At 31.7% G+C, this 22,696-nt stretch overlaps 1 protein-coding gene across 2 annotated transcripts in view; it reads right to left on the bottom strand.

Moving 5' to 3' along the window:
- Positions 1 to 1,301: 1,301 nt before the first annotated feature.
- LOC116777805 (angiopoietin-related protein 2) overlaps positions 1,302 to 22,696 on the bottom strand; it is a 31,110-nt gene continuing 9,715 nt past the window's right edge. For both annotated transcript variants that reach the window (XM_032671527.2, XM_032671528.2), the window contains exons 2-8: positions 6,182 to 7,294; positions 5,632 to 5,860; positions 3,474 to 3,605; positions 3,071 to 3,258; positions 2,844 to 2,987; positions 2,285 to 2,409; positions 1,302 to 1,952 (exon numbers count right to left, since the gene is read on the bottom strand). In XM_032671527.2, the coding sequence (XP_032527418.2) occupies positions 1,861 to 1,952; positions 2,285 to 2,409; positions 2,844 to 2,987; positions 3,071 to 3,258; positions 3,474 to 3,605; positions 5,632 to 5,860; positions 6,182 to 7,294 (2,023 nt within the window). In that variant the 3' untranslated portion in view covers positions 1,302 to 1,860. The remainder of the gene's footprint in view (positions 1,953 to 2,284; positions 2,410 to 2,843; positions 2,988 to 3,070; positions 3,259 to 3,473; positions 3,606 to 5,631; positions 5,861 to 6,181; positions 7,295 to 22,696) is intronic.

Here is a 22,696-nt window from a genome sequence, read left to right on the forward strand (position 1 = left end):
AAAAAAAAATTTCTGTTGGTATAAAGCTAAAAAATATATCTTAACTAACCAAATATGTTGACATGATTGATATAATTCATCGGAGTTAAGCATGGACAAGCGAAAAAAATACACTGCGTGTTACAACCGGAACTTACTAAGAATGAAATGTCAAAGTGACATTAATAAATTAATGCTTTATTAATTTCAATTTTCAAAGGAGTAGTGCTATGGTTATATCGTGATAACAATACCTACATTTTGTTCTAAGTTACAAACAGACAAGACTTATAATAAAATAAGCATATGAATAGGTATCTATTATTTAATCTAAACATTATTCGAAGGGCTTGTTTAAGTTATAGAAATTTAAACATTAGAAAGAATCGAGCATCTGTTTACCTGATGGTTAGTTACTAATTAAGACGAGCATTTTAGCAGCAACATATCCACTTAGTAGGTTAGTTGTTAGGTCAAATATTATTGAACAGATAATATATAATTTTTATTGTTATGGCTTCATACGCACTGGAGTCGGGGAATATTTTGCCAATGTCAACTTTTTTATTTGTTGGACGAATTAAAATGTTTAGTACTGCGTGGATGAAACATGGAGGTGGTTGTCGAATGGAACAAATGTACTTACTTAACAATAATTATTATTATTAAAAGATAATATTTTATGATATGTAAGTAATTATGTGAAAATTTAACACTCATTTGTATTCTATCTACATTTAACCCACCGTCTGTGAGATTTAAAAAAGGTGTATTGAGGCTGTCAAATACTATAACATTTATATTACTATGATTTTGTTTACAATAATAATTTAAATTTATTCGAACAATTCTTGAATATATAATTTTATTGTTACAAAAATTATTAAAAGACACATAATTATATTTTAGATGGTTTATAATTTTACATAAAGTAATCTATATCAAGAAAAATCGAGAATATTACAAGACAGTAAAATATATCCCGTTTTTATTTTACGAAAGAAATATTTATTTATTAACAATATTAAAAGAGGATTGTTATTATAATTTTATATGCAACCAATGATACTGCCAGTGCTAACAATTTTTTTTTTAAACAGTTACAGATGAAAATATTCCATATGCAATTAAAAAGTCGATTGTTCTACAAAATATTTATCGAATTGATATTACATGCGCCAGGTACTTGTCAGGTACGAATAATAAAACTTAAATATTTTATAGTGAGCGAGTCTGTAATTGAATAAAGTCATTGATAGGTACAGTTACCGAACAATAATGTACAGAAAGCCGCAAAACATCTCCACATCGAAAGTTCGAAATAATGTAAGCATAATTTTATTTAAATTTTTTTTTTTTTAAATATATATTATAATTATTTACAACTTAATTTTTAATTGTTATTCTAAATACTAAATCTATAAACTAAATGGAAGATAGTTTGATATTTAAAATCGTGAATAATAAATTAATGAATTTAGGCAGTGCCGTGGCCCGTCGTAGTATGAATGGTTCGTGTATATCATACACAACAGAGCTGGTGGAAGGATTTGATTTGATGCTTCGACGGTATGAAGCCGAGAAAAATATTTACAAAGATGTCAATGAGCTTGATTTGAATGAGTGTCTGAGGAACAGCCTCCCGTGTTCGGTATCGTTATGTGGATCCTTCCATACTTTACATGTGTAATTGAACACCCATAAGAGAATAAATATGATTGTTATACATTTTACATACCGAGAACCCTACACAAGTGAGCGTGCGAATACATTATATATTGTTCGTTTGGACATATCATATGTCATGATTAAGGCTCTAGAATCCACATAACAATTAAACAGAGGCTGTGGGATATATATTTTTACAGCGCTTGAATCGCTTCATGTGTTCGGTAGAAGTCCCTTGGGCTTGATCATCATTGAGGCGCGTTTAAGAGTGTAGTCCCAGCCGCGCCAACGGAACCAGACGATACCTGAGAACGCACATGCATCAGTAATAACGGAAATCTGATTTAATGCTGCGAGCACGTCATGAAACGACTAGAAGGATTGAATCGAAATAAAAAAATAATAATATAATATCTTTTTTGTTTTAAATAACTTTAATTATGTAACTAACTACCGATATATGCATATACAAAATAACAGGTAAAGAAAGCAATCGTCACAGGATTCTTTGTAATAATTCTGCATATTTTTTTTTTATGTCTCAACCTTTTGTCATGTTTTCATCTTATTACTGTCAAGCGTTGTTTTTTTTTTTGTTATATACTCGTATATATAAACGAACGTGAACATGACCAACCTTGCCTGGCTGTGAGGTCCTGGGGGTCGTGAAGGTACAGTCCGTTGAGACCTCGTCCGCAGGACTTCCACCACCAGCCTCCTTTCAACATGGACGCACAATTCAACGATGACCTGTCATTGTCTCTGCAACAATAAAATTATGACATAGTATAAGTGACGCGATACATTAATGACTATTTCAATTTTATATATATTCTGGTTTTAGACGGACACAGACGTAAATAATTGAATAATAAGAATAATAAGATTTACATTAAGCAAACCGGCTTGGTCTTTAATAAGCTAAGACAATCGATATAAGTCAATATTATACAATTCTATATCAGATATTGCATCAAAGCTGGTTAGAGTCTTAGGAGCGTTGCATAAGTCTCGGAGGCCTTTAATTGTTGCGGTTCGAGGGGAAAGGGCGCCTGGGAATTTGTAAGGAGAAATCGGTTGCGATCTGAATTGAATTTAAAACAGTGATTGTGACTAATGAGTTTTTGATTAAAGAGTTTTCTCTGTTTACGAGTGTGCGCTTTTTGACTACAAATAAATAGTGATAATCATCTTACCTATTGTAAGTAGAGAATGGACTGTTGTTAGATCCATACCACGGGTCGTTCAGGGAATCACCAGCGTTGCCGTCGTAGCCGTCTATCTCTAACTTGTAGTATTCCGCTTCGGAGTATATTTTGAAGTGCGAATACTGAGCGTATCTGTAACAGACGAGCTTGTGACGTCACAAAACTAGTGCCAAAGCAATGTCCTATGAACAACAGTACAAATATCATGTACGCACCTCTTATTGCCATCGAAATCTTCCAGTTCCACTCGGAGCATGTAGTCGTCATTGTTGGTTAGCATGTAAATGTTCTCGTTTCCGAGCCAGAACTCCTTGTTTGGATCACCGAAGCCATTTTTATAGTCGCTCCAGTCCCGATTGAAGTTCTCCGCTGGTATTCCGAAGTCATCGCGACGATGAATCACCTGAAAGAGCACAAAATAGACCAAGGTTCAGAGCATCCGAATATGAACCCCTGGCAATACCGGCGTTATTTATTAAACTGATCGTTTTAAATGTTTATTGACTATTGCAAACGAAATTGCCGAATTTCTACCTCAACTGGTTTTTTGAGTATGAACAGCAAATAAGCTTTCGAAACTCTTTTTTTTTTGGCGTGTTTTATTTGTGCACTATTTACCGTCCAACCACCGTCGGCGACGTTCTGCTCACAGAATACTTTTAGGAACCAGTAAGTAGTTCCTCGTATCTGAAGGTAGTAGACTCCGGACTCACGCATGCCTGCATTCAGAAGATCCACGCAAGAGTAGCCCTGTAAATGACGGAGCTGTCTTTAACGCCCATAAAACACTTAATAGATGTCGCTGAGAGATTTCGCTTACACAAAGATAACAAAAATTTATTCCTCCCTGCAGTCGGATGAAAATGATCGCAGTTCCAACGTATACATTGCGTCATCGAATAATATCATCAAATTAATATTTATGTCATCAGTTTTCTCGTAATGAGTTACACCTGACACCTGACACATCAACATAATACTTAATCGACGGACGGATGGTTTGATGATGACTGTTAATTCTCTAGTAACTTTCTTCTCAGCTATAGACATTGGTTCCGGTGGTTACTTTATTCTTTAGGTTCAATCAATTATTTACAAATGACAACTAAGTTGGACCAACATTTCGGTACAAACTCATCTGGGGATAATCTGTTCTTGAGCAATCACCGTTTGGCACATTACATGGGCCTTTTGAGCGTTAATTATGAGGTACCCATTGTCACGACATCTCATTAATATTCCCAAAGTCATCTGCTTGTAGCATTTAATAGTGTAGCTTTGAAAGATCATTTTTCTTTCGGCTCCACTAATTATGCAAACCTATCACACAATGACAAACCCCTTAGTGGAGACGGTAGAAAATAGATGCAATTTAACTTTGGACATACTTATATTTTTTCCGCTCTGGCAATGAACAGTTAATGATTTACCTATAATTACAATACTCTTAAACTGTTCTTATTTATCGTCAAAATTCTGTCATGTTAACGAGTTTGTTAAAATTCATCTATGCGTATAAACTATCGGCATGTGTAAATATTGTCAGGTATGTATTTCAATCCCACTGTTGAAAATGTTAGCGCAAAGCGCAAGGAAAGTTGATTTGGTTACGTAAATCTGGTTCATATACAACATATGTATAAGCAGTTTGTAGCGTTTTCCGCATCTAAGCGAAACGTAAAAACCGGTTTTTCCCAACACTAATGATTACAGCATTGTTTTTAATACATGAACAGAATTTGGTTATGTTATGTTAAATATAGACGTGGAGTTATTAAACTTTTGTTACACAATTATTAATCATTATACATTTTTATAGTATTGCAACTAATAAATTTATATTATTATTGGACCGTAGTTCAATTGACCAACTATCCTACTTCCTGTAAATTGCAGCTTGAAAACAAAACAAAAGGATATATACAACGTTACCTACAACTGTTTATGGTTGTGTAAATACATTGATATGAATAAAAATATGATTATTTAGTTCGGATTTTAAATAAATATTTAATTGGTGCCAATAGTTATCGTTGAATTCCAACAAAATCACCTAACCAATGTTTTATATGGGCATCGATGTTTCTTTTAACGTAATTAGAAAGTTCGTAGAAATTTAATGGTTTATTTATTTTTATGGTATTTTTTTCCAACTTCTATTTAATTCGATAGAAATTAATCTTAATATGGGTTAAAGGTTTTTTGCAGGTGAGAAGAGATGTTGTCTATAGAATATTTGTGTACGCTGACAAGATCATATTAATGTCATCTATCGTTCAGAAGCCAATAGTGTTAGGTCGTTGAACTCGAAGTGACAGTACCTATATAGATATTTAATTACATCTTAACGTAGCGGTCGCAGGATGTGGTTAAGTGAATGGACAACTTGAGACATATTGCGCAGGGTTCCTTATTGCCAAAGTGGGAAACTAAAATGGTACTGTTCTAGTGGAAGGTGTGTTCGTTTAACGGATAATATTTAAACAATTAGGACCAGTTGAGAATTTTTTTTTATTCTATTTGTAAAAGAAATAAACTGATTCCATTCATTTCGCCACAATTCAAATTTTAACCCAAAATTTTGTAAGAATCGCTAATTGACATATGTCTAAAAAAAAAAAACGTTGAAATAAATACGCGTACTGTATTACAATACAATAATAAAACTAATTTCTTAATACGATCGAAAGTGTTATATAAAAACAGCTGAGCATCACAACATTAAAGTTTTAATAAAATCGCTGCAGCAATCACAAAGTGGATTCAATCAACTCACTTTAACATCTTTATAGTTGGCGACGATCTCTGATGCGAAGGTGTTGTTGCCTATGATGGGCTTGTTCTTAACGCTGGGGAAGATTATGCCGCCTTTACGGCTGGAAGGTCGAGAGCTGGTAGGGCCAGCGCCGCTATTGCTGGCACTGCCTCCACTGCCTGCGGCCGCTGGTGTCACCGTAACGGTGGCACTTGTTGAACTCGCACTCACATTGCTCGGACTGCTCGGGCTGAGAGCGACATTGACGTTAAACTACCATAAATAATACGGACAATCGTAATCTAACATCATACACTGATTTATATAATACTAGACAATCAATCATTCGCGTTGACGTTTTATAAAAAATAATGAAAAGGTATTGTCGATTGTTTGAAGTTTCATGTCCAATAACAGAATTTAAACAGTCGCTCATTTTGTATAAGTCTATGACAAAATTACAGTTTGACATGTCAAATAGTAATAGGTAACAATCGCAAAGCACAAAGCTAAATACATAAATTCGCAATAACAAATAACATTTGCTAGGTCTTATATTTGTGTCATTTACCTTATGTTAGCAGTCGATGAGGCTTGTGTTGTGACCGGTGCATTGGTAGTCGGCTCCGTCAAGAGTTCGTCGACTTTGTATCTGTTTGGAGCGTACTCCACAAGCCTGTCTATCGTCGGATCTAGAAGAAGTTCAGCCGGCACTGGACGTTGCGCCAAAGTTGCTACATCATCTTCTTGTTTCTTCAAACGCTTTTCAACCATGTCCAGATTTTCTATTATAAGATTTGTTTTGAGTCTTAAATCATTGTGTATCTGGCCTATAGCACGTTCCTGTCTCTGTGTTTGTGTCAGGAGTTCATCAGATTTTGGTACTAAATCGTCGACTGAACTCTTAGTTCCAACGACAACGTCCCACACCTCGTCCATTTTCTCAGAAACGCTCATCATAGGAATAATTTTATTCACAAGAGTATCTATTTTACTTGCTTTAGTTGCTGGTGATGGGGTGCTCGTGGTTGTTCTGTTTTTAAAGAGACCGTTTATGTTGATGGAGGCAGATTCTGGCTCGACGATAGCAGCGTGGACGTCCGCCATCATGTAAAGCACTTTCCCTAAATTTTCCGACACAAGATTTATATGAAATTGTAACTTCCTATCAACAGTCGACATGGAAGTTCTCAACTGATCGACTTCTTTTGTTATTTCATTGATAACTTCAGTATTCAGGCTCTTTGCGATTTCAATCACGTTTAAATTTATAGGTTTCTTTTCACTCGCCTCTGCATTGATGTCATCGACTGGCAGAAAGTTGTTATCGATTTGTGTTTTGAGTCCTATTAATTTGGTGTCAATGCCTGAAACTTTTTGATCTAAAGATTCCAGTTTTTTATCCAAAAGTTTCGCATCGCTCATTTCGTTCTTTTTATTGTTGATGTTTTCAGTAGAACTTTCATCATCGCCTTGATAGATTCTACTGAAAAGTTTTACATCGAGATTACCTAATTTGGATATGATGGCGTCAGTTTTATGAATATTATCATTTACTCGCGAGTCCAACGCTTCGACTCTCCTCATGAGATGTTCGACGGCTTTATCCAGATTTTCAATTCTTTGTAGTTTGGTCTCGAGCGTGCTAACAATAACCTCGAATACATTGAAAATGTATTGTTCCCTGGAACAAACAAGAAAATAAAAATATACACACTAAAATTTCAATTAGGTTTAGGATGACATATTGTTAAATCAATTTAATTGACACTACGAATGTATAATGATTTTATCAGTTTATTTACTGTAACTTAAATAAGTATCGGCGCTGAACAATAACATTCGGAATTCAATTGAAACTAAATCAAACAGCTGTAAGCCAATAAGTGGACCTGTTCATGAATTATTTCGAGTACGCAAGTGCATTTGAGAGCTAGATATCTGGTAGGTTCAATGCGCTTGCGGTTACGCAAAACCGTTTTAAAATTATGGTTCCCTTAAAGTAGGGCGCCTTATAGTTATTTACTTACTTAAACGACCGCTCACTACCAGTTGCATATATATTATATACATATAAAATTATTCGTAATGTCTAGTTACATTTCTTCTTGCAATCCTATAAATACGTGCGACTTTAGATAAGTCGCCCGGCAGGTGGTGTCTAATTTATTCGTTTATTTTGCAATATTCGACCCATTTTAATTCAGATACACTAAAATTATACATCGAACAGCCATTCTCTTCCTACGCTTACATAGAATTTGTGTGTAATATCTATTCGAATGTTATAAATCTAAAAATTCTTCATAAAAATTTAATACGGAAATTTTCATTGAAGGAATGCAAGAGTTTATTTTCTCAATTAGTTTATATGTTTAAAATAAAATTTTGTTTACGTTGTAAGATTGATTTTTGTGAGGCTTTCAGTTCAGTGTGATGGACGTGATCGGGGCCTGTTAATTAATATTTATGTTACGTTTAGAAGTGATACGCTGCTACTATTAACCACCCTAATCTGGCTCATGGACTTCTCATTTAAGCACTTAGTGATTGCGCAGTCTCGACTCCTGGGATACATTTGATAATATATCTATATTTACTACAGTGATCCAATACATACCAATAAGGAGCGTCAAGTAAAAATAGGGGAACTTTAATATTATTAAATATTAGCTAGGTATTGTCACGAGAATTTATATATAAATGTAATAATTATCTATAAAACTTTCAAAAGGATACATTTCTCTGTGATTATCTCGTTTAAATGTCACACATGCATAGCAAAAGATTAATTGGATTATTTTACTTCGATAACCGAGATGGATATGATAAGCTGAAAACAAAGATGTATAAAATATTTGGTTTCAATTTTACTGAAAAATTTTATTATAGGTTTGTAAAATCTCAGCAATGAATTTTCAAGTCAAAAATACTTGTCGTAAATTCTTTCAAATAATACATAATTCAAACAGCAAGTGCGTCTGTCCTTTTTCTAGAAGGCTTCCAGTTGACCTCAATAAACATATAAAGGGAATAATAATAATAATATTATCTTGTATTTTATTATAAGTGTGGCACAAGTGTAGTTGAATTTATCAGCTCAAATTATTCACCTCCAACTAACAGGACTTCAGATGCCGATAGAATTCGCCGCTTACACAAGATACTTGCTTAATAATAAGTGGGACTGAAATTATCCTCACAATATAAACTGAGGCATTTTAACTATTTTGTGCATTCAGTATAAACGTGTCGTAACTCACAAGTCGACGGTTTAATTTTGTTTATATTAATTTCATACAATTAATGTGTCAATGAAATATAGGTACCTTTAATATAGGAATTATAGTAATTATGTAGACATCTATCGGCTACGTTTACATATTATCTATATATGTATTTTAAGTTTTGAATACATAAAACTTAATAATTTAACTACGACATTACATTTAAACTATTATTTATTTGTATAGGTGGTAGAGCCTAGCTGTGGTCAAGTTACTGCAGCTCTAACATGGGCTGGCTCGACCGGGGTAGTACCGCCCTCTCACAGAAGATCGGCGTGAAGTAGTCTTTATGGCTGCGTTTCGTCAGATGAGTGAGAGAACCGGTTGCCGATTCCCCTTTCCCACCCTTTCCTATCCCTTCCCTTTTCCCTCCCTTTCCCACTTTTTCCTCCTCCTCTTCTCTAATCGAGGGTGGCAACACATCCGCAAATCTATGTTGCGGATGTCCATGGGCGATGGTACTACCTCCATCAGGTAGGCCGTCTGATCGGTGCCCCCTTTAGCATAAAAAAATATATATTTCTTTTAATATCTTTTATTTTCTAGCATAAGTATTGTGATATCAAGAACATTGTATTCTTAAATCATAAAAGAAAAATCTTAATGATAATGAACAATACTGACGATTCATTTCACAATTGGTTACAAAAGTGGGTTGCGTTTGAAGTCTTAAAATTACAAAGGTTTCAAATAGTTCAGCATAAAAGAAAAGCATAGCAAGCACAGATAATAAATACACATTAATAGATCTAATAAGCGTAACTGGTTATTTTAAGCCGGACTAACATTTTTGATTGCTATCAAATATTACACATGTTAGTCTGGATAGCAAATTGCAGGGAATTATTTTTTTTTTTTTAACCGACATCCCCAAATATTAAATTATATAATGAAAATAATTACATAGTTCGTACGAGCCTGTAACAAATAGTTATACTCATGTGTTACAAACGAAATCCGCTTATTTGATTGCTTTAACAGACCAGTGCTAAACTTTTCTTCTGTCCACGAATTTTTAACGGTTCAAATCATGTAACAATAATAATTTATTATAATCAATTTCTTCCGCAGACATTTTTGTTTCCAGTGATCTCTTTATTATAAAAAGTCACAATGCTATCGAGAATCATTCTATTGATAAATTTTCGTATGCGAATTACGATGTACTTAACTGCTGACGTTGCTTGTTTTGTTGGTTAGAAAGGACTGAAAGGTGAAATTAATTCAAGGAACCGCAATAAAAAGAAACTGATCGGCAATTAATTTGTTTTATTGCTATATTAACAGCATTAATAAAATGTAAGATATGGACAAGTCAAATACAGTAAAAGACACTTAGTATATTTTTATTAAAAATTTATTGGTTTAGCCACATAAAATTTTATTACCATGTACCTTAATTTATTTGGTTATATTAAAGGTTTCTCTATCCTCTAGTTTATGTTTCACAAAAAAGTTATGTCAATGTAAGCTAGACATTCATGTGAGAATCTCTATACTGGTAACGTAGCAAATTAATTAAAAAATATAAGATTTATTATAAGCGTACAAATCAATTTATTATTGTCTTAATAGAATAAATTTCTTATGTTTACTTAAACAGGTTTCCAAATAAGAAAACAATTAATTTTTTTTTTTTATATCCTGCCAGTATAAAAGCAGAATAAAAAAAAAGTTCGTTAACCGCGAAACATTAGAATAGATAGGAATAATTTATGTTAATATATAATCAAACAGGATTCTGTATATTGGGTAGATATCTTTACCGTTATACTTTTTAAATATTATACCGGTTTTATACATTATCCCGCTATAGTTTCGAATGATATATTTTCTTTGTTTTATTGACCTCCGATTAAAGCAAACATTCAAAATTATTCTTTCATTCTTCTTTATCACGCCCTCGTCCCAGCTGATGTCTGAGCCACATCATTGACAAGTCTCTTCAACGTTCGTACAATAGTTTTTTTAGGAGAACTTGTAACGAATATTTGTACATTGGCTACACTGTTACTTGTATGCTCATCACAAGATTCCACCATCATATTACACACGAAGCGTTTCTCGTTTCTAATTCTATATTATTAGTATAATCTGTGGAGAATCATGAACTAAAACTGTTAATGCTCCGTATGCGTGGGGTAAGTATTGATTCCGATTGCTCGAATACATCATGTTTCAAACTTGACATTTTTGGGAGCTACATAACTTTTATAAAATTTATCTGTTTATATTCCAAGCGGGGTGTCGGTAGTTCAACACGCTGTATTAGCGACTGCCATTTTACTACGTATCAGAGTGTCGGGCAGGCGAAAGGCGTTTACGTAACGCAGCATTATTAACATGCTTTTACAAACTGTAATCAATATTAAAGTTTACTAATTAAATAAATGCATTTGTATGTCTCACAGATAATTATTTAAACTTTATGCGTATTTTATGAAGCGCAAAATTTCCTACGATTTGATAACACTCGTTCGAAATTTAAAAAGAAGTTGTCTGTTTTTTTTTTTTCATAAACTTGTGACAGCGACCGTCACAGTTACAGCTCTAATAATTTTATATAAAGCTGACAATTTCGTAATTATAGTAGTAGCCTTGAGTAGGAGGCCTCTGTAATCAGTCAATCTCTGGTGAGTGGTACAAGCACAATAGGGAGATATCTTTATCATAAGATCTGCTAGAGTTAATTTTCCATCAATTATCTGTGATTTACCGCAACCCAAGCTTCTTGTAACCTTGTTGCTTACACTTTCTATGACTGTGTTCTCGGCATAGAATAAATGTATATTAATTGCATATGTCATTGGTAACATACAGGCTATAAATAAATGAACGAGTGATTGAAGTATACGATTTTTTATATGGATTGAGTGATGTGTAATTTTATACACTGCTTTAGATATGAAAAATAATTTATTTATAATTTGTTCGTGTGAGCGTCTGTTCTCAAGCATCCTTGATGTTAGATGTTTATATTATATCAATTATATCAACAATTATTTAAATTTTAAATGTAAATCTGTGCTTCAATACTAATAGGTACTAATTGAATAAACGGAACGTACGTTAAAAGCTTGATGATATGTAATATGTATGCATGAAGTTTATAATCGCATTGAACTAAATTGCCCGCATTTAGATCGGCTAAGGATCGTAAATTTGCAATTGGATAATAAATATTGTGATAAATAAATTTAAAAACATATTATACATTTTACAAAATTTTCGTGCGAGCCCGTTAATTAATTATAAATACGCAACATAATGCATATTAATATTTAGAGATTTCTTATAGATATTATGATATATGTTTGGTGTAAGCTTTAACGAGCACACACACACACACATACGCATACACACACTTACAATTAGATTATAATATACGAATCAATTACGCTATATTTTTAAAACGTCAGGAACACTGTTGATATCGCTGTAGGCTGTAGGAAACAAGTGTTTTGAAGTTAAATTGTTATCAAAATGAGGGGTAATAAAATGTATCCTAATTTATATATATTAAATACATCGTTTCTTTGCATGTTTTTTTTTAATTACAACGATAAAAAATATATGGCCATTTAGTTGTTACGATTTATAAAAAAAATCTGCTTTTGGCAAATGATTAATTTAATTCTAATGAAAACTTCTTGGTAAAAAAATGGATTACACGTGCTATTAAATCTAGGTATCTTCAAAAACGATAGTTTGTACGGAATATTTTTTGTATAGGAACAAATGCTTTCATATTTTCAGAGGTCATTAAAACCAATTGTTTCTTTAAGCCGACCTTTTTTTCATGCAAGTGTAGAATAAATTATTCTTAGTCTATTACGATTACACGTTTTTTGTTTTAAGAACGTCTTGAATCCATACTGTAGCAGTTCATCAAGCCCTTTGTCATAATCAAAGCTGGCTCTATATTTAGCCAACATTATTCAGTAACAACACAGTTCTGAATCCTGAGTTATCTTCTACAAATGAATTTCTTTGGATTGTTTTGAATGCTGAGAGTCCTGGCAAATCTTTTCCGTCTTTTTCAATACTATATTCTAGTAAATCAAGAAATCTCTTTCATGCTCAGGACGAGTGTACTTCACCTCTGTATAAAAATGTTCAAAGCAGTTCGTAGCAGCCTACATTCAAATAGTCTCTCTATTGTCTTTCTATATGCATGCGAAAATTTCCTACTAATTGCCGAACTGAGCCCGCAAAACCAAAATTAAATTTTACTTATAAGAGACAAACAATTTCTCTTATATATATAAAATATAATTTAATTCACCTTAAAAAAATTATCCCAGATAGTAGTAGATCATAATCATATACAATTTGCTTGTCTGTCATTCGGTACATTAAGAAAATCGTTCGTAATTGTTAAAATATCATATGAAGAGCACTCCTGAGTTATTTAGTCAATATCAAATCAAAAAAACTATTACCAGCATTTAATTAGCAAAGAATTTGAAAATAAATACTTAGGGCAAACAGTGGGTGTTAAAAACATAAATGGCATTTAAAAAGTCCATCAATATTAAACCAGCGTAGTGTTTCAAACATAAAAAATAAATTTACTACTAATCAATACATCTCTGAAATTATTATATGTATCTTCTCAAATTATAGTACGAGCGTAGTTTAGTTCATTAAAGGGGTAACGAGAGACGCATGCGTGTAAATGATATAGTAAAACGTACTGTGCCCGAAGATTAAACACATATGCAGCATCACGTCTCGTTCACTTTGAGCTTTCATACATACCTAATGCACGTATGTACATATTAAACTAGCGCCATCCATGTCTGTGTTCTCATTAAAATGTTTATGACTAATACATGTCAGCTTCCAAAACATTATTTTGCAATTTTCTAACATACAAAGTATAGACAGCTGTTTGGGCGTTACAATGGCCGTCAAGAGCTGTTTGGTAACAATTTTAATGTATATTATTTTTTTCTTTTCCAACAATAAATACTAAACTAAAGGCTTTATGTTTCTACATTTTTATGTACATACACATGTATGTGAGGTTATATAATTTTAACGAATTATGAATCGCTCTAAAGGTCTTATTGTCAAGCAAAGAGAATATTTCTGTTATATACATCATCGAAGTTTCCGTTCAGTAATTAATTTAGATTTAAATATATTGCTATATAGAAAAGCTGTTAAATATCATATAGGCATTATGTGAAATGTATCGCACAGCAAAGTTAGCCTCGGAGCGGAACTGTTTTGGAGGTCAGTCCTAACATTGTTTATGAGTCGCTTATCCGCGAGGTCTCATGGCAGTTATGTTATTGTTTTAACTATTTCGGCTTTTAATTACATGTTTTTAAAAATTATATAATTTCTATGCTTTTGTTTCATGAAAAATCTCCGGTTGCTTTTAGTTCATTGCGCATTGTTTTCAAGTTATTGTAATCTTGAACGAATAACAATCTTTAAGGGTACATTTTAAAGTACAGTAATCAATCTAAGTATACGAATATAAATGCATTAATGTTTTAAATCAATAACAAATAGTATACAACTATATTATCTATGAAAATCTTGTCGAGTGACGATTTTTTATAAAACATTCAACAAGACAAACGGTATATCTACTTAATTTATAACAAAAGCACGCTGAGATTACTCAATCTATCAAATCTTTTGCCTATTATTATGTTCTCATAAAAGGCATGTAGATCGTTTTCAGATTACTTCCTTATTACAACAAATTAAACTGAAGGCTATAGAAAATAGAATTAGCTATAGAAACTCATATAAAATTAAGTTCGAAACCATATTTATAATAAAAAAAATGAAACACATAAACAAAAGAATGGATTAAAATTAATTTAAAAATATTCTTTTCATACATTTTTGTATTCGTTTAAATAGACATCACAAACTGTACCTTTGCCTTATACAAAATATAAATACGCGTGATCTAATTATAGACAAACAAATATGCAATAAGACATGACAATAATTCAATATCCAAGTATTAGTTACAGAATTCTTTAATTATCCTAAAGCTTTGTCAGTAACTACACTTATAAAGTGATGAAATAATTACGTACAATCCGCTAAGGCATATTCTGTGGCGATTATCTCGTTTGGTCACTTATGACCACGAGGCATTTTCCCTTAAAAATTCCTTCTGCCGTATATGAAATTGCGGAAAGGATTATGGCGAATTCATAGACATTTTACAACTTAAATACTTTAATGTGGTTTCAATCAAAAATGTTCATAAATGCTACACTCATGACGTACCTGAGCCGCTCGCAGTTTACTTATATTTTGATTTATTATAAATCTGGTATTCTAAAGTGTTGAAGTGGACCTTATTGTGATATTAGGGTTTAAAATAATTAAGACAGACGTACACGATTAGATATATGGTTGGCTTACGTGATGGAATCTAAATAAGGCGACTTAACACTATATGTATATATACTTGGTACCTACTTTAGTATTTATATATATGAAATTTTAAGTTCCGATGTATCAAATTTTTCAGCGATATCTTTCCAATCAATAGGGGAGGGAATAAACGCATTGTCATCTAAAATTGTTTGTTTTTCGTTATTTCATAATCGGAAAATTACAATGTACACCGTGATAAATGTATGTAAATCGCATCTATTATTATTTTTATATATTTACTTAGTGACAGAGTGAAAACAAATTAAACAGAAAAATTACATAATACTTGGGCAAAAAGTTCAACGTCCCATTTTATAAGAGAACCACTTTTTAAAACCAGTTCCTTAACTCGATCTTTGGACAAGCGGAATACAAAATTAATGCAGTCACTGAAGTTACTTGCGCATTAAAAAAATATTACATTTTATATTAAAATTTAGGTGATTTAGTATATGTCACTTACATCCATATCTATTACGAGTGTACTTAGGATATTTCAATCTGTGATCATATCATCAAAAAATTACATCATCGTGAAACAGAGTTTTATATTCTTGGATTAATGACCTGAATGACAAAAAAATATTCCATACATTTAACAAGGTATTAGTATGAGTAGAAAATTCTTTTTGTCAAATTAAACATTTAACAAAAACATATTTAACTGTAAATTTTTTTTTTGGTTTCAGTAAACTAAAATGTCACCTAACTTAAATGAATACAATCTTTATATTTTAAATGTAGCTAGCTAAATGACGAAAATATAGAAGTGAGTGTGCTATTGCATAAGAAGTTGGTCCAGACGGCTCGACAGCCTCTGTGACAATATTTAAGTATACATTTGGTCCGCGTAATTAATAAGTTTGACTAATTATTCATGTTGATTTTAATGCCTATGACGAATGGTCGCTTTGATATTACATAGCACAAATCATTAGAGTGCGTGTCCGTTCGTGATTAGTAGTAAATTGTTGAAAATCAGGGCAATGGTAATACGAGAGTCACAGCCGTCCGTGTAGCGACATGCGCGTGCGCAGCGAGCCCATGCAAGGTTGATCTCATACGTTATACTGTACGTATGATACTTGGAAAACAATAGCAAAACATTACACCCATATAAGGGACACGTGATTGTTTATTTTAAATTAACATACACATTAACATTGCCCGACTTTGGCGTTGTATTAATTATTATTATACATTTATATAAACGTCCCCATTCCGTATAACATTTGTATGAAAAATGTCAACATTTAATTTAAAGCAATTCCGTAAGGAAAATCGAAATGTCGATGATGTAACAAAAAATTAATGTAATGTAACGTTTAAGTGAACACGTGTTCTGTTAAAATGAAAAAGATAATAATGCGTATTTAAGAACTTTTATGCTTAGGCGTGAATATTAATAGTGGATTCAGCATGTTTAAATAAAGTAGGTAGTCGTAAAAACTTCATGGGTAATACATGAATATGTTGCTGTTTAAAAGGAAAATATTGCTTTTATATTGTAAATATACAATTGCAGCGTATATTTTGAGTCGGCAGTATAATCTAGCGTGTTATTATAATAATAATTTTAGTATATTAATATATTGTCAGACGAAATGTGTGTTTACAGTCAGTTAGTCGGTGAAAGTGAATGATTTACATATGATAAGTGCAACTAATAAGTTGAACATCGAAACCGAGTATGCTTTATTTCAAGGCAGTGTCAATAACGGGAGATGAATTTTATTTTTGCTTATTCAGTTACAAAGTTGACTTTCCCGAATCTCAAACTTAAAGAACGCGACCCCGCACTCCATCACATCTCGATAGAATAACAATAACTAACTCCTATTGTTAGAATTTTTCACAGAACAAGGGCGGAAGCTGCAGATCCGTAATTAAAGACAAAGTTAGCGGACGATAAAATAACTGTTAGGTAATTGTATTGTTGTTATATCAACAACCAAGGTTGCTTATGTCTCGAGATAACATAGAATTCATATATTTTATTTCTCACCAAATTCTTTACTATATATTGCTTTAGAGAATTCACAATTTACAATGTGATTATGTTAGCAGGGTCTTAGTACTTATATAATAATGTGTCTATGTATTATACATGGCATGTAAAGTCGATGCTTAACCTTTACAAATAATATTGTTATAACTGTAGGTATATATATATATATATATATATATATATATATATGTGAGTGTGTGTGTGTGTGTATAGGTATTTCTACAGTTTGAATTAGTTGTTATCAAATAATATTAAAATTAAATCTCACAGTCGTTTACAAACAAATGCCCCCAGTTATAAATACGGTCGCTGTGACTGATGGATTGATATCAAAGTACAGATTATGTTTGTAAGTTTAACGATATGTTCTTGATTTATTCGGTTGTTCCAATTTAATGGTCTGTACGATCCGAAAATAGAAAGATTAGAACGACCGGTGACCACCTTGTTACAGTTAAATGTAGCCTCGGGCTTCGCTGACGATTGACACTGTTTGAGTACCAACATATGCTAATAAATAGATAAATACATATGTTATTTTTGATTATGATATGATTATTTTTGTATATTTTGATGATTCTATAATCAAAATACACGTGGTGTTGAATATTGAACTAAAAATTCTTTTTCATAACTATAGTCAGTTCATTTTTTATATTCGAATACATACACCCATTAGAGTAAGCGAATGGAAAGGTTCGTAGAAGATTTAGCCCTGCGCAGATATAATACTAAAATATTGGCTTTATTAAATATTGTTTTGTTTATTATAAAATCTACTAGAAGTTGCCCTTAACTTAATCAACCAGTTACGTTAATGTTTCAAAGTTCTATCATACTATTGTTTGTATAAATATAATAATTTATGACTGATGAATGATTGTAATAAAATATTCATTCTAAAAGTGTAATGAAAAAAAACGTTCCAAAGTTACAAACGAAAGAATTTGGCAATGAAAATCAACACGTAATCCTTCAGAAAATCTCACTGCTTTCTATGTTAGAAAGAAAAAATTACACCTTTATTTAACGCATACACTACTTAAACACAGATGAAGGCAATCGTTTAAAACTACCTGTCATTTTCGTTTAACTTTATATTAAAAATAAATCCTATGATAAATGTATAACCATAAAATTAGACGAGTGGTCGGTCAAAACATCATAAGTGTCATAAAAAATAAGCAATCGCGAGCCCGTGTATATCTTATACATATTTAAAATAAACTTACATCACACTTGTATATCGTCGCCGAATTCGAGTCGAAGCAAGAGTTTTAGAATGTGGACAATTAAATTATATCTCCACATAAGTCCTTATTATAATGTGACTGAAGAAATAATTGATGATTACGTGAACTTTTCTAAAATTTAACCATTATATATATGTTATAATAATAAAAAAATCCCCAAACAATCCTCACGCCCAGTTGGTCAAAGCTACTGGAAAGAAAACGTACAACAAACTCATTTGCATACAGAAAATTCTATTCAAAATTATTTAATATTATGAATATAGAATGAATAGATTTAATTAAATAAATAAAAATAAAAAATACATGACATCCAAAAAAAAAAACGTATCCCAAACTTAACAAACGATAGTAACGAAGTATATTTAAAACATTTCTTCAATAATATTTATTTTGATTATTTGGCAATCGATTTAAAGAATTTTCGTGTCTGATACGACCATGGCGACTGCCAGCAAGTGAAAGCTCATTATGTATTACAATAATGGGAACTCATTACCTACGTCTTCTTGAGAAACTAAATCTGTTCTTTGAATGCATTGTTATAACGAAGTTGAGAGCTATTTATCACAAAGCTAACACTCGTATGCCATTAGAATTAAAGACGAGGTGCACACGAGATCATCGTCATGAGTATTGTGCTATCCAAAATTTAATGTAGCTCTTATCTCAGACAAACTCCCGTCAGATTTTATCTATATTTAATTTACGTTAGATTGACACTTAACTTTGATAGGTTGTTTAAAAAATTTGGTGATATAAGTGATTTTCTGATCGAGTGAGTTTTTAGTTAGGTTAGGTTAGGTTAGGTTATAAATTTATTGAATTGTATTTTGTGAATTATTTTTACATGAAAATATGTAAACAAGATGATATATTTACCAGCCTTATTCATGAGTAATTTTGTTAACATCTCAAAACGTTTTACGAAGATTAAGGATTTTTTTTTTTGTTAATCGTCGATCGCTGTTTACTATATCTTTATAGAATGTAATAAGTAATAAAAAAAATGCACAAACATTATACCCAAAACAAAGGAAAGACAAAACATCCCTTTTGCCTTACATTCATTAAATTATTTTACTTTAAAGTGTCAATAATCATATCTAAAATAATATCACTACTCGTAAAAACGTTTTATGTTAATAAAAATTGTGAGTCGTCGTTCTTTTTGGAGATGAACAGTTGAGTGATTTCCTTTACATTGTCAAAGTATGATGATAAGTTTTAACGAAAAAAAATAATAATATTTAAAACGAGATTTTAATGATTAAAAAAATACTAAAAAGATATTAAACTGTCATTGTATAGAAATAAAAACAATGCGTAAACCCTAGATACAAATTACGTTGCTGGCCATACGATAACTGAAATCCGCTTATATTACAAAACACATGACAAATAACGCGAGTTATGCATTCATAGTTTGTAATTTTACGTTCCATGGGACGTCATCGGAAATTCTATAAAGCATATGCTACTTTCCTTTTCGCCTCATGACCGTAACGGCTACCATGAATGAAGTCCTGCAAGTCGCTCCGTACACAATGCCGTAATAAATTTATATGTATTACGGATTGCGTAAACTATAACGCAATTTGTAAACCGAGTAGGTTCTTTTTATGTTTCCATTTGTATTATTAATTATTGCATCCGAATCACAATTTATCTTGTGCTTTACGAACGACAACACATAAGCGTTTTATTCAAAGAAAACTTATTAGCAATATTCAATTGATAACTTAACATAAATTGTATTAATCTATCATTCTAGTTAGTCGTCTGAGTAATGATGTAACTATTGTTTTATATTGGTGGCTGTCAATACTTTTTGAGTGTAAAACAATAAAAAAATTTATGGATTTTTCTTACGATTAGTGCTGTAACGTTACGCAAGCGAGCGTGGGTAAGGAACGGGTCATGAATTTACAAAAACCGGCCATAAGTTAAGTAACGCGCCGTTATCAATACAGCTGGCGTTATCATCCCGAAATGATCTAATGTATACTAATATAAGATTTAGATAATACTTAACCGACTTCGAAAGAAGGAGCTTCTGTTATGTATGTTTATATCAGACCAGATATTTACGATTTAGTAGCTTTATTTAATTTTCAATTTACTTAAGATTTTGTCTGATATATCTCTATTATATTTTTTTGTTAAATTTAAACTCTATGGAGTTATTTCCATCAACTTCCAAAATCCACAAGTGACCTTGTCATTTCTTCACTTACATAATGAGATTAAGCGGATTATTGAAGCAAGACGTGAACTCAGCTGCTGGTCCGGCTCGCTTTAATGCTAGTTACATTCTAATGCAACAATTATTGGCTGTAATAAAACGTACAAGGTCCCATTCAGTATACACTTTAACGGAGTTATTGAGATGTATAAAATAGTTATTAGAAAATTTTTAATGCTCCTATGATTAACTGTATACGGGTTAAGTTAAGTAAATTGAACAGTGGAGAGCTTTTGGATACATGGAAAAAAAAAGGTGAAAATCCGTGACGTCACTTTTAATACGTCACTCATAATTTGTGTATGTGATGTAACGATGTTTAGGTCACTGCTTAATTTTAATTTCCGAAGCGAAAAGTTCCTTTGCTTCAACGATACTAAACTCATTGATTAGAAATCCCCAAGAGACGGTCTTTTATAAATAGAGCGACAGGTATAATTTTATGGAATATATAACACTTAATTAAATTCATGTATATGATTTTGTTATTATACTCTGCTAAACAATTATGTTAAAATAGTTCCAACCATGATTATGAATCAATAAACTCACGTAAGACTGGCTCGTATTATAACTGACCGAGTTTCTGTGAGTTAAAACGACTGTGAGATATCGAAAGGTCACAAACTCAAAAGAGAATTTTGAAAGTGCAGAGAAATTGTGAACTTATAACGTAAACGAATTGAAGTTCAGAGAAAACGTGTAATTAACCTCGGAGCTAGAATTATTATAAATGTCGTAGACTGACACCTATACGAATATCGTTAAGCGGAAACCGTTGACAGAGTAAAATAATTGAATTCAAAATCATGACAGATTATAATTTTTTAACGTGGTTCTTATCAATCACCCATTACGTATATTATCTGTGACTCAAAACTTTGTACCTATTTCCATTATAATAATGTGGCTGAGAAGAAAATTTAAACATTATTTAATAATAATAAAAAAGATATGTAATATATACTTAAAAATATAGTCGTAATATGTTTATGAGACATGCATATGATTCTTAAGATATGAACATTCGTTTATATATAGTGTAACCTGTCAAATGTCAAATTTGACATTTTGAATGCATTGCCAAGTGATAATTTAAATTTATCTCTATTTATTATGAATGAACGAATTAAAATTATATATTTTGGATCTCTACAGCAAACACACTAAGGGTACTAGTATTTAACCATACCAATCTAAATTAGGCTAAGCTCGTAATGCATTTTTCATAAAGGCACCTGTTATTGGACCTAGTAATCGGTAACACTACAGATTAAATTTTCTAGAAGTATTGCAAAAGCTTATTTATTAATTTACCGTCCGCTTAGGAAATCAATGCTTTATATGGTATAAACGCGGTATAATCTGGGCTCCAGTTACAAATCATATTTTATTAATAAATGAATATAAAATAATGGTTCTCCAACTTAGGACGATATGCCCTTAAGAAGAAGTGCAAATAGCTACATATATTTCAGTGTTCTATATTAAGATTTAAGGGCACATAAAAACTTTGTCAGAACAGATAACAAAAAAAACATATATAAGACCTCCATTGATTTTAAATTAAAATCCATTTATGAAGAGTTCGGGATTGAATGAATTTGGCTTTGAAAAATAAACATGATATATCATTACAGCAATAAAAGGGTAAAAACTATAAGCTGTAACCTAGTTCGACCAATTGTTTTTTTTTTTAAACGGTATACACATAAAATTTTATGTTTAGATATCATAAATCCTTGACTTTAATTAGAACCTAAAATGGATTGCGTGTCTTTTGACGCTTGCACATATTTTTTTTTTAAAAAAAAAGCATACGTCGCAAAAATAGTTCAATAGAATGTAAGTGATTGGCGTTGAAAACCTTTTTGGT

The sequence above is a fragment of the Danaus plexippus genome, chromosome Z (assembly GCF_018135715.1).
Source record: "Danaus plexippus chromosome Z, MEX_DaPlex, whole genome shotgun sequence".
NCBI classification, from domain to species: domain Eukaryota; kingdom Metazoa; phylum Arthropoda; class Insecta; order Lepidoptera; family Nymphalidae; genus Danaus; species Danaus plexippus.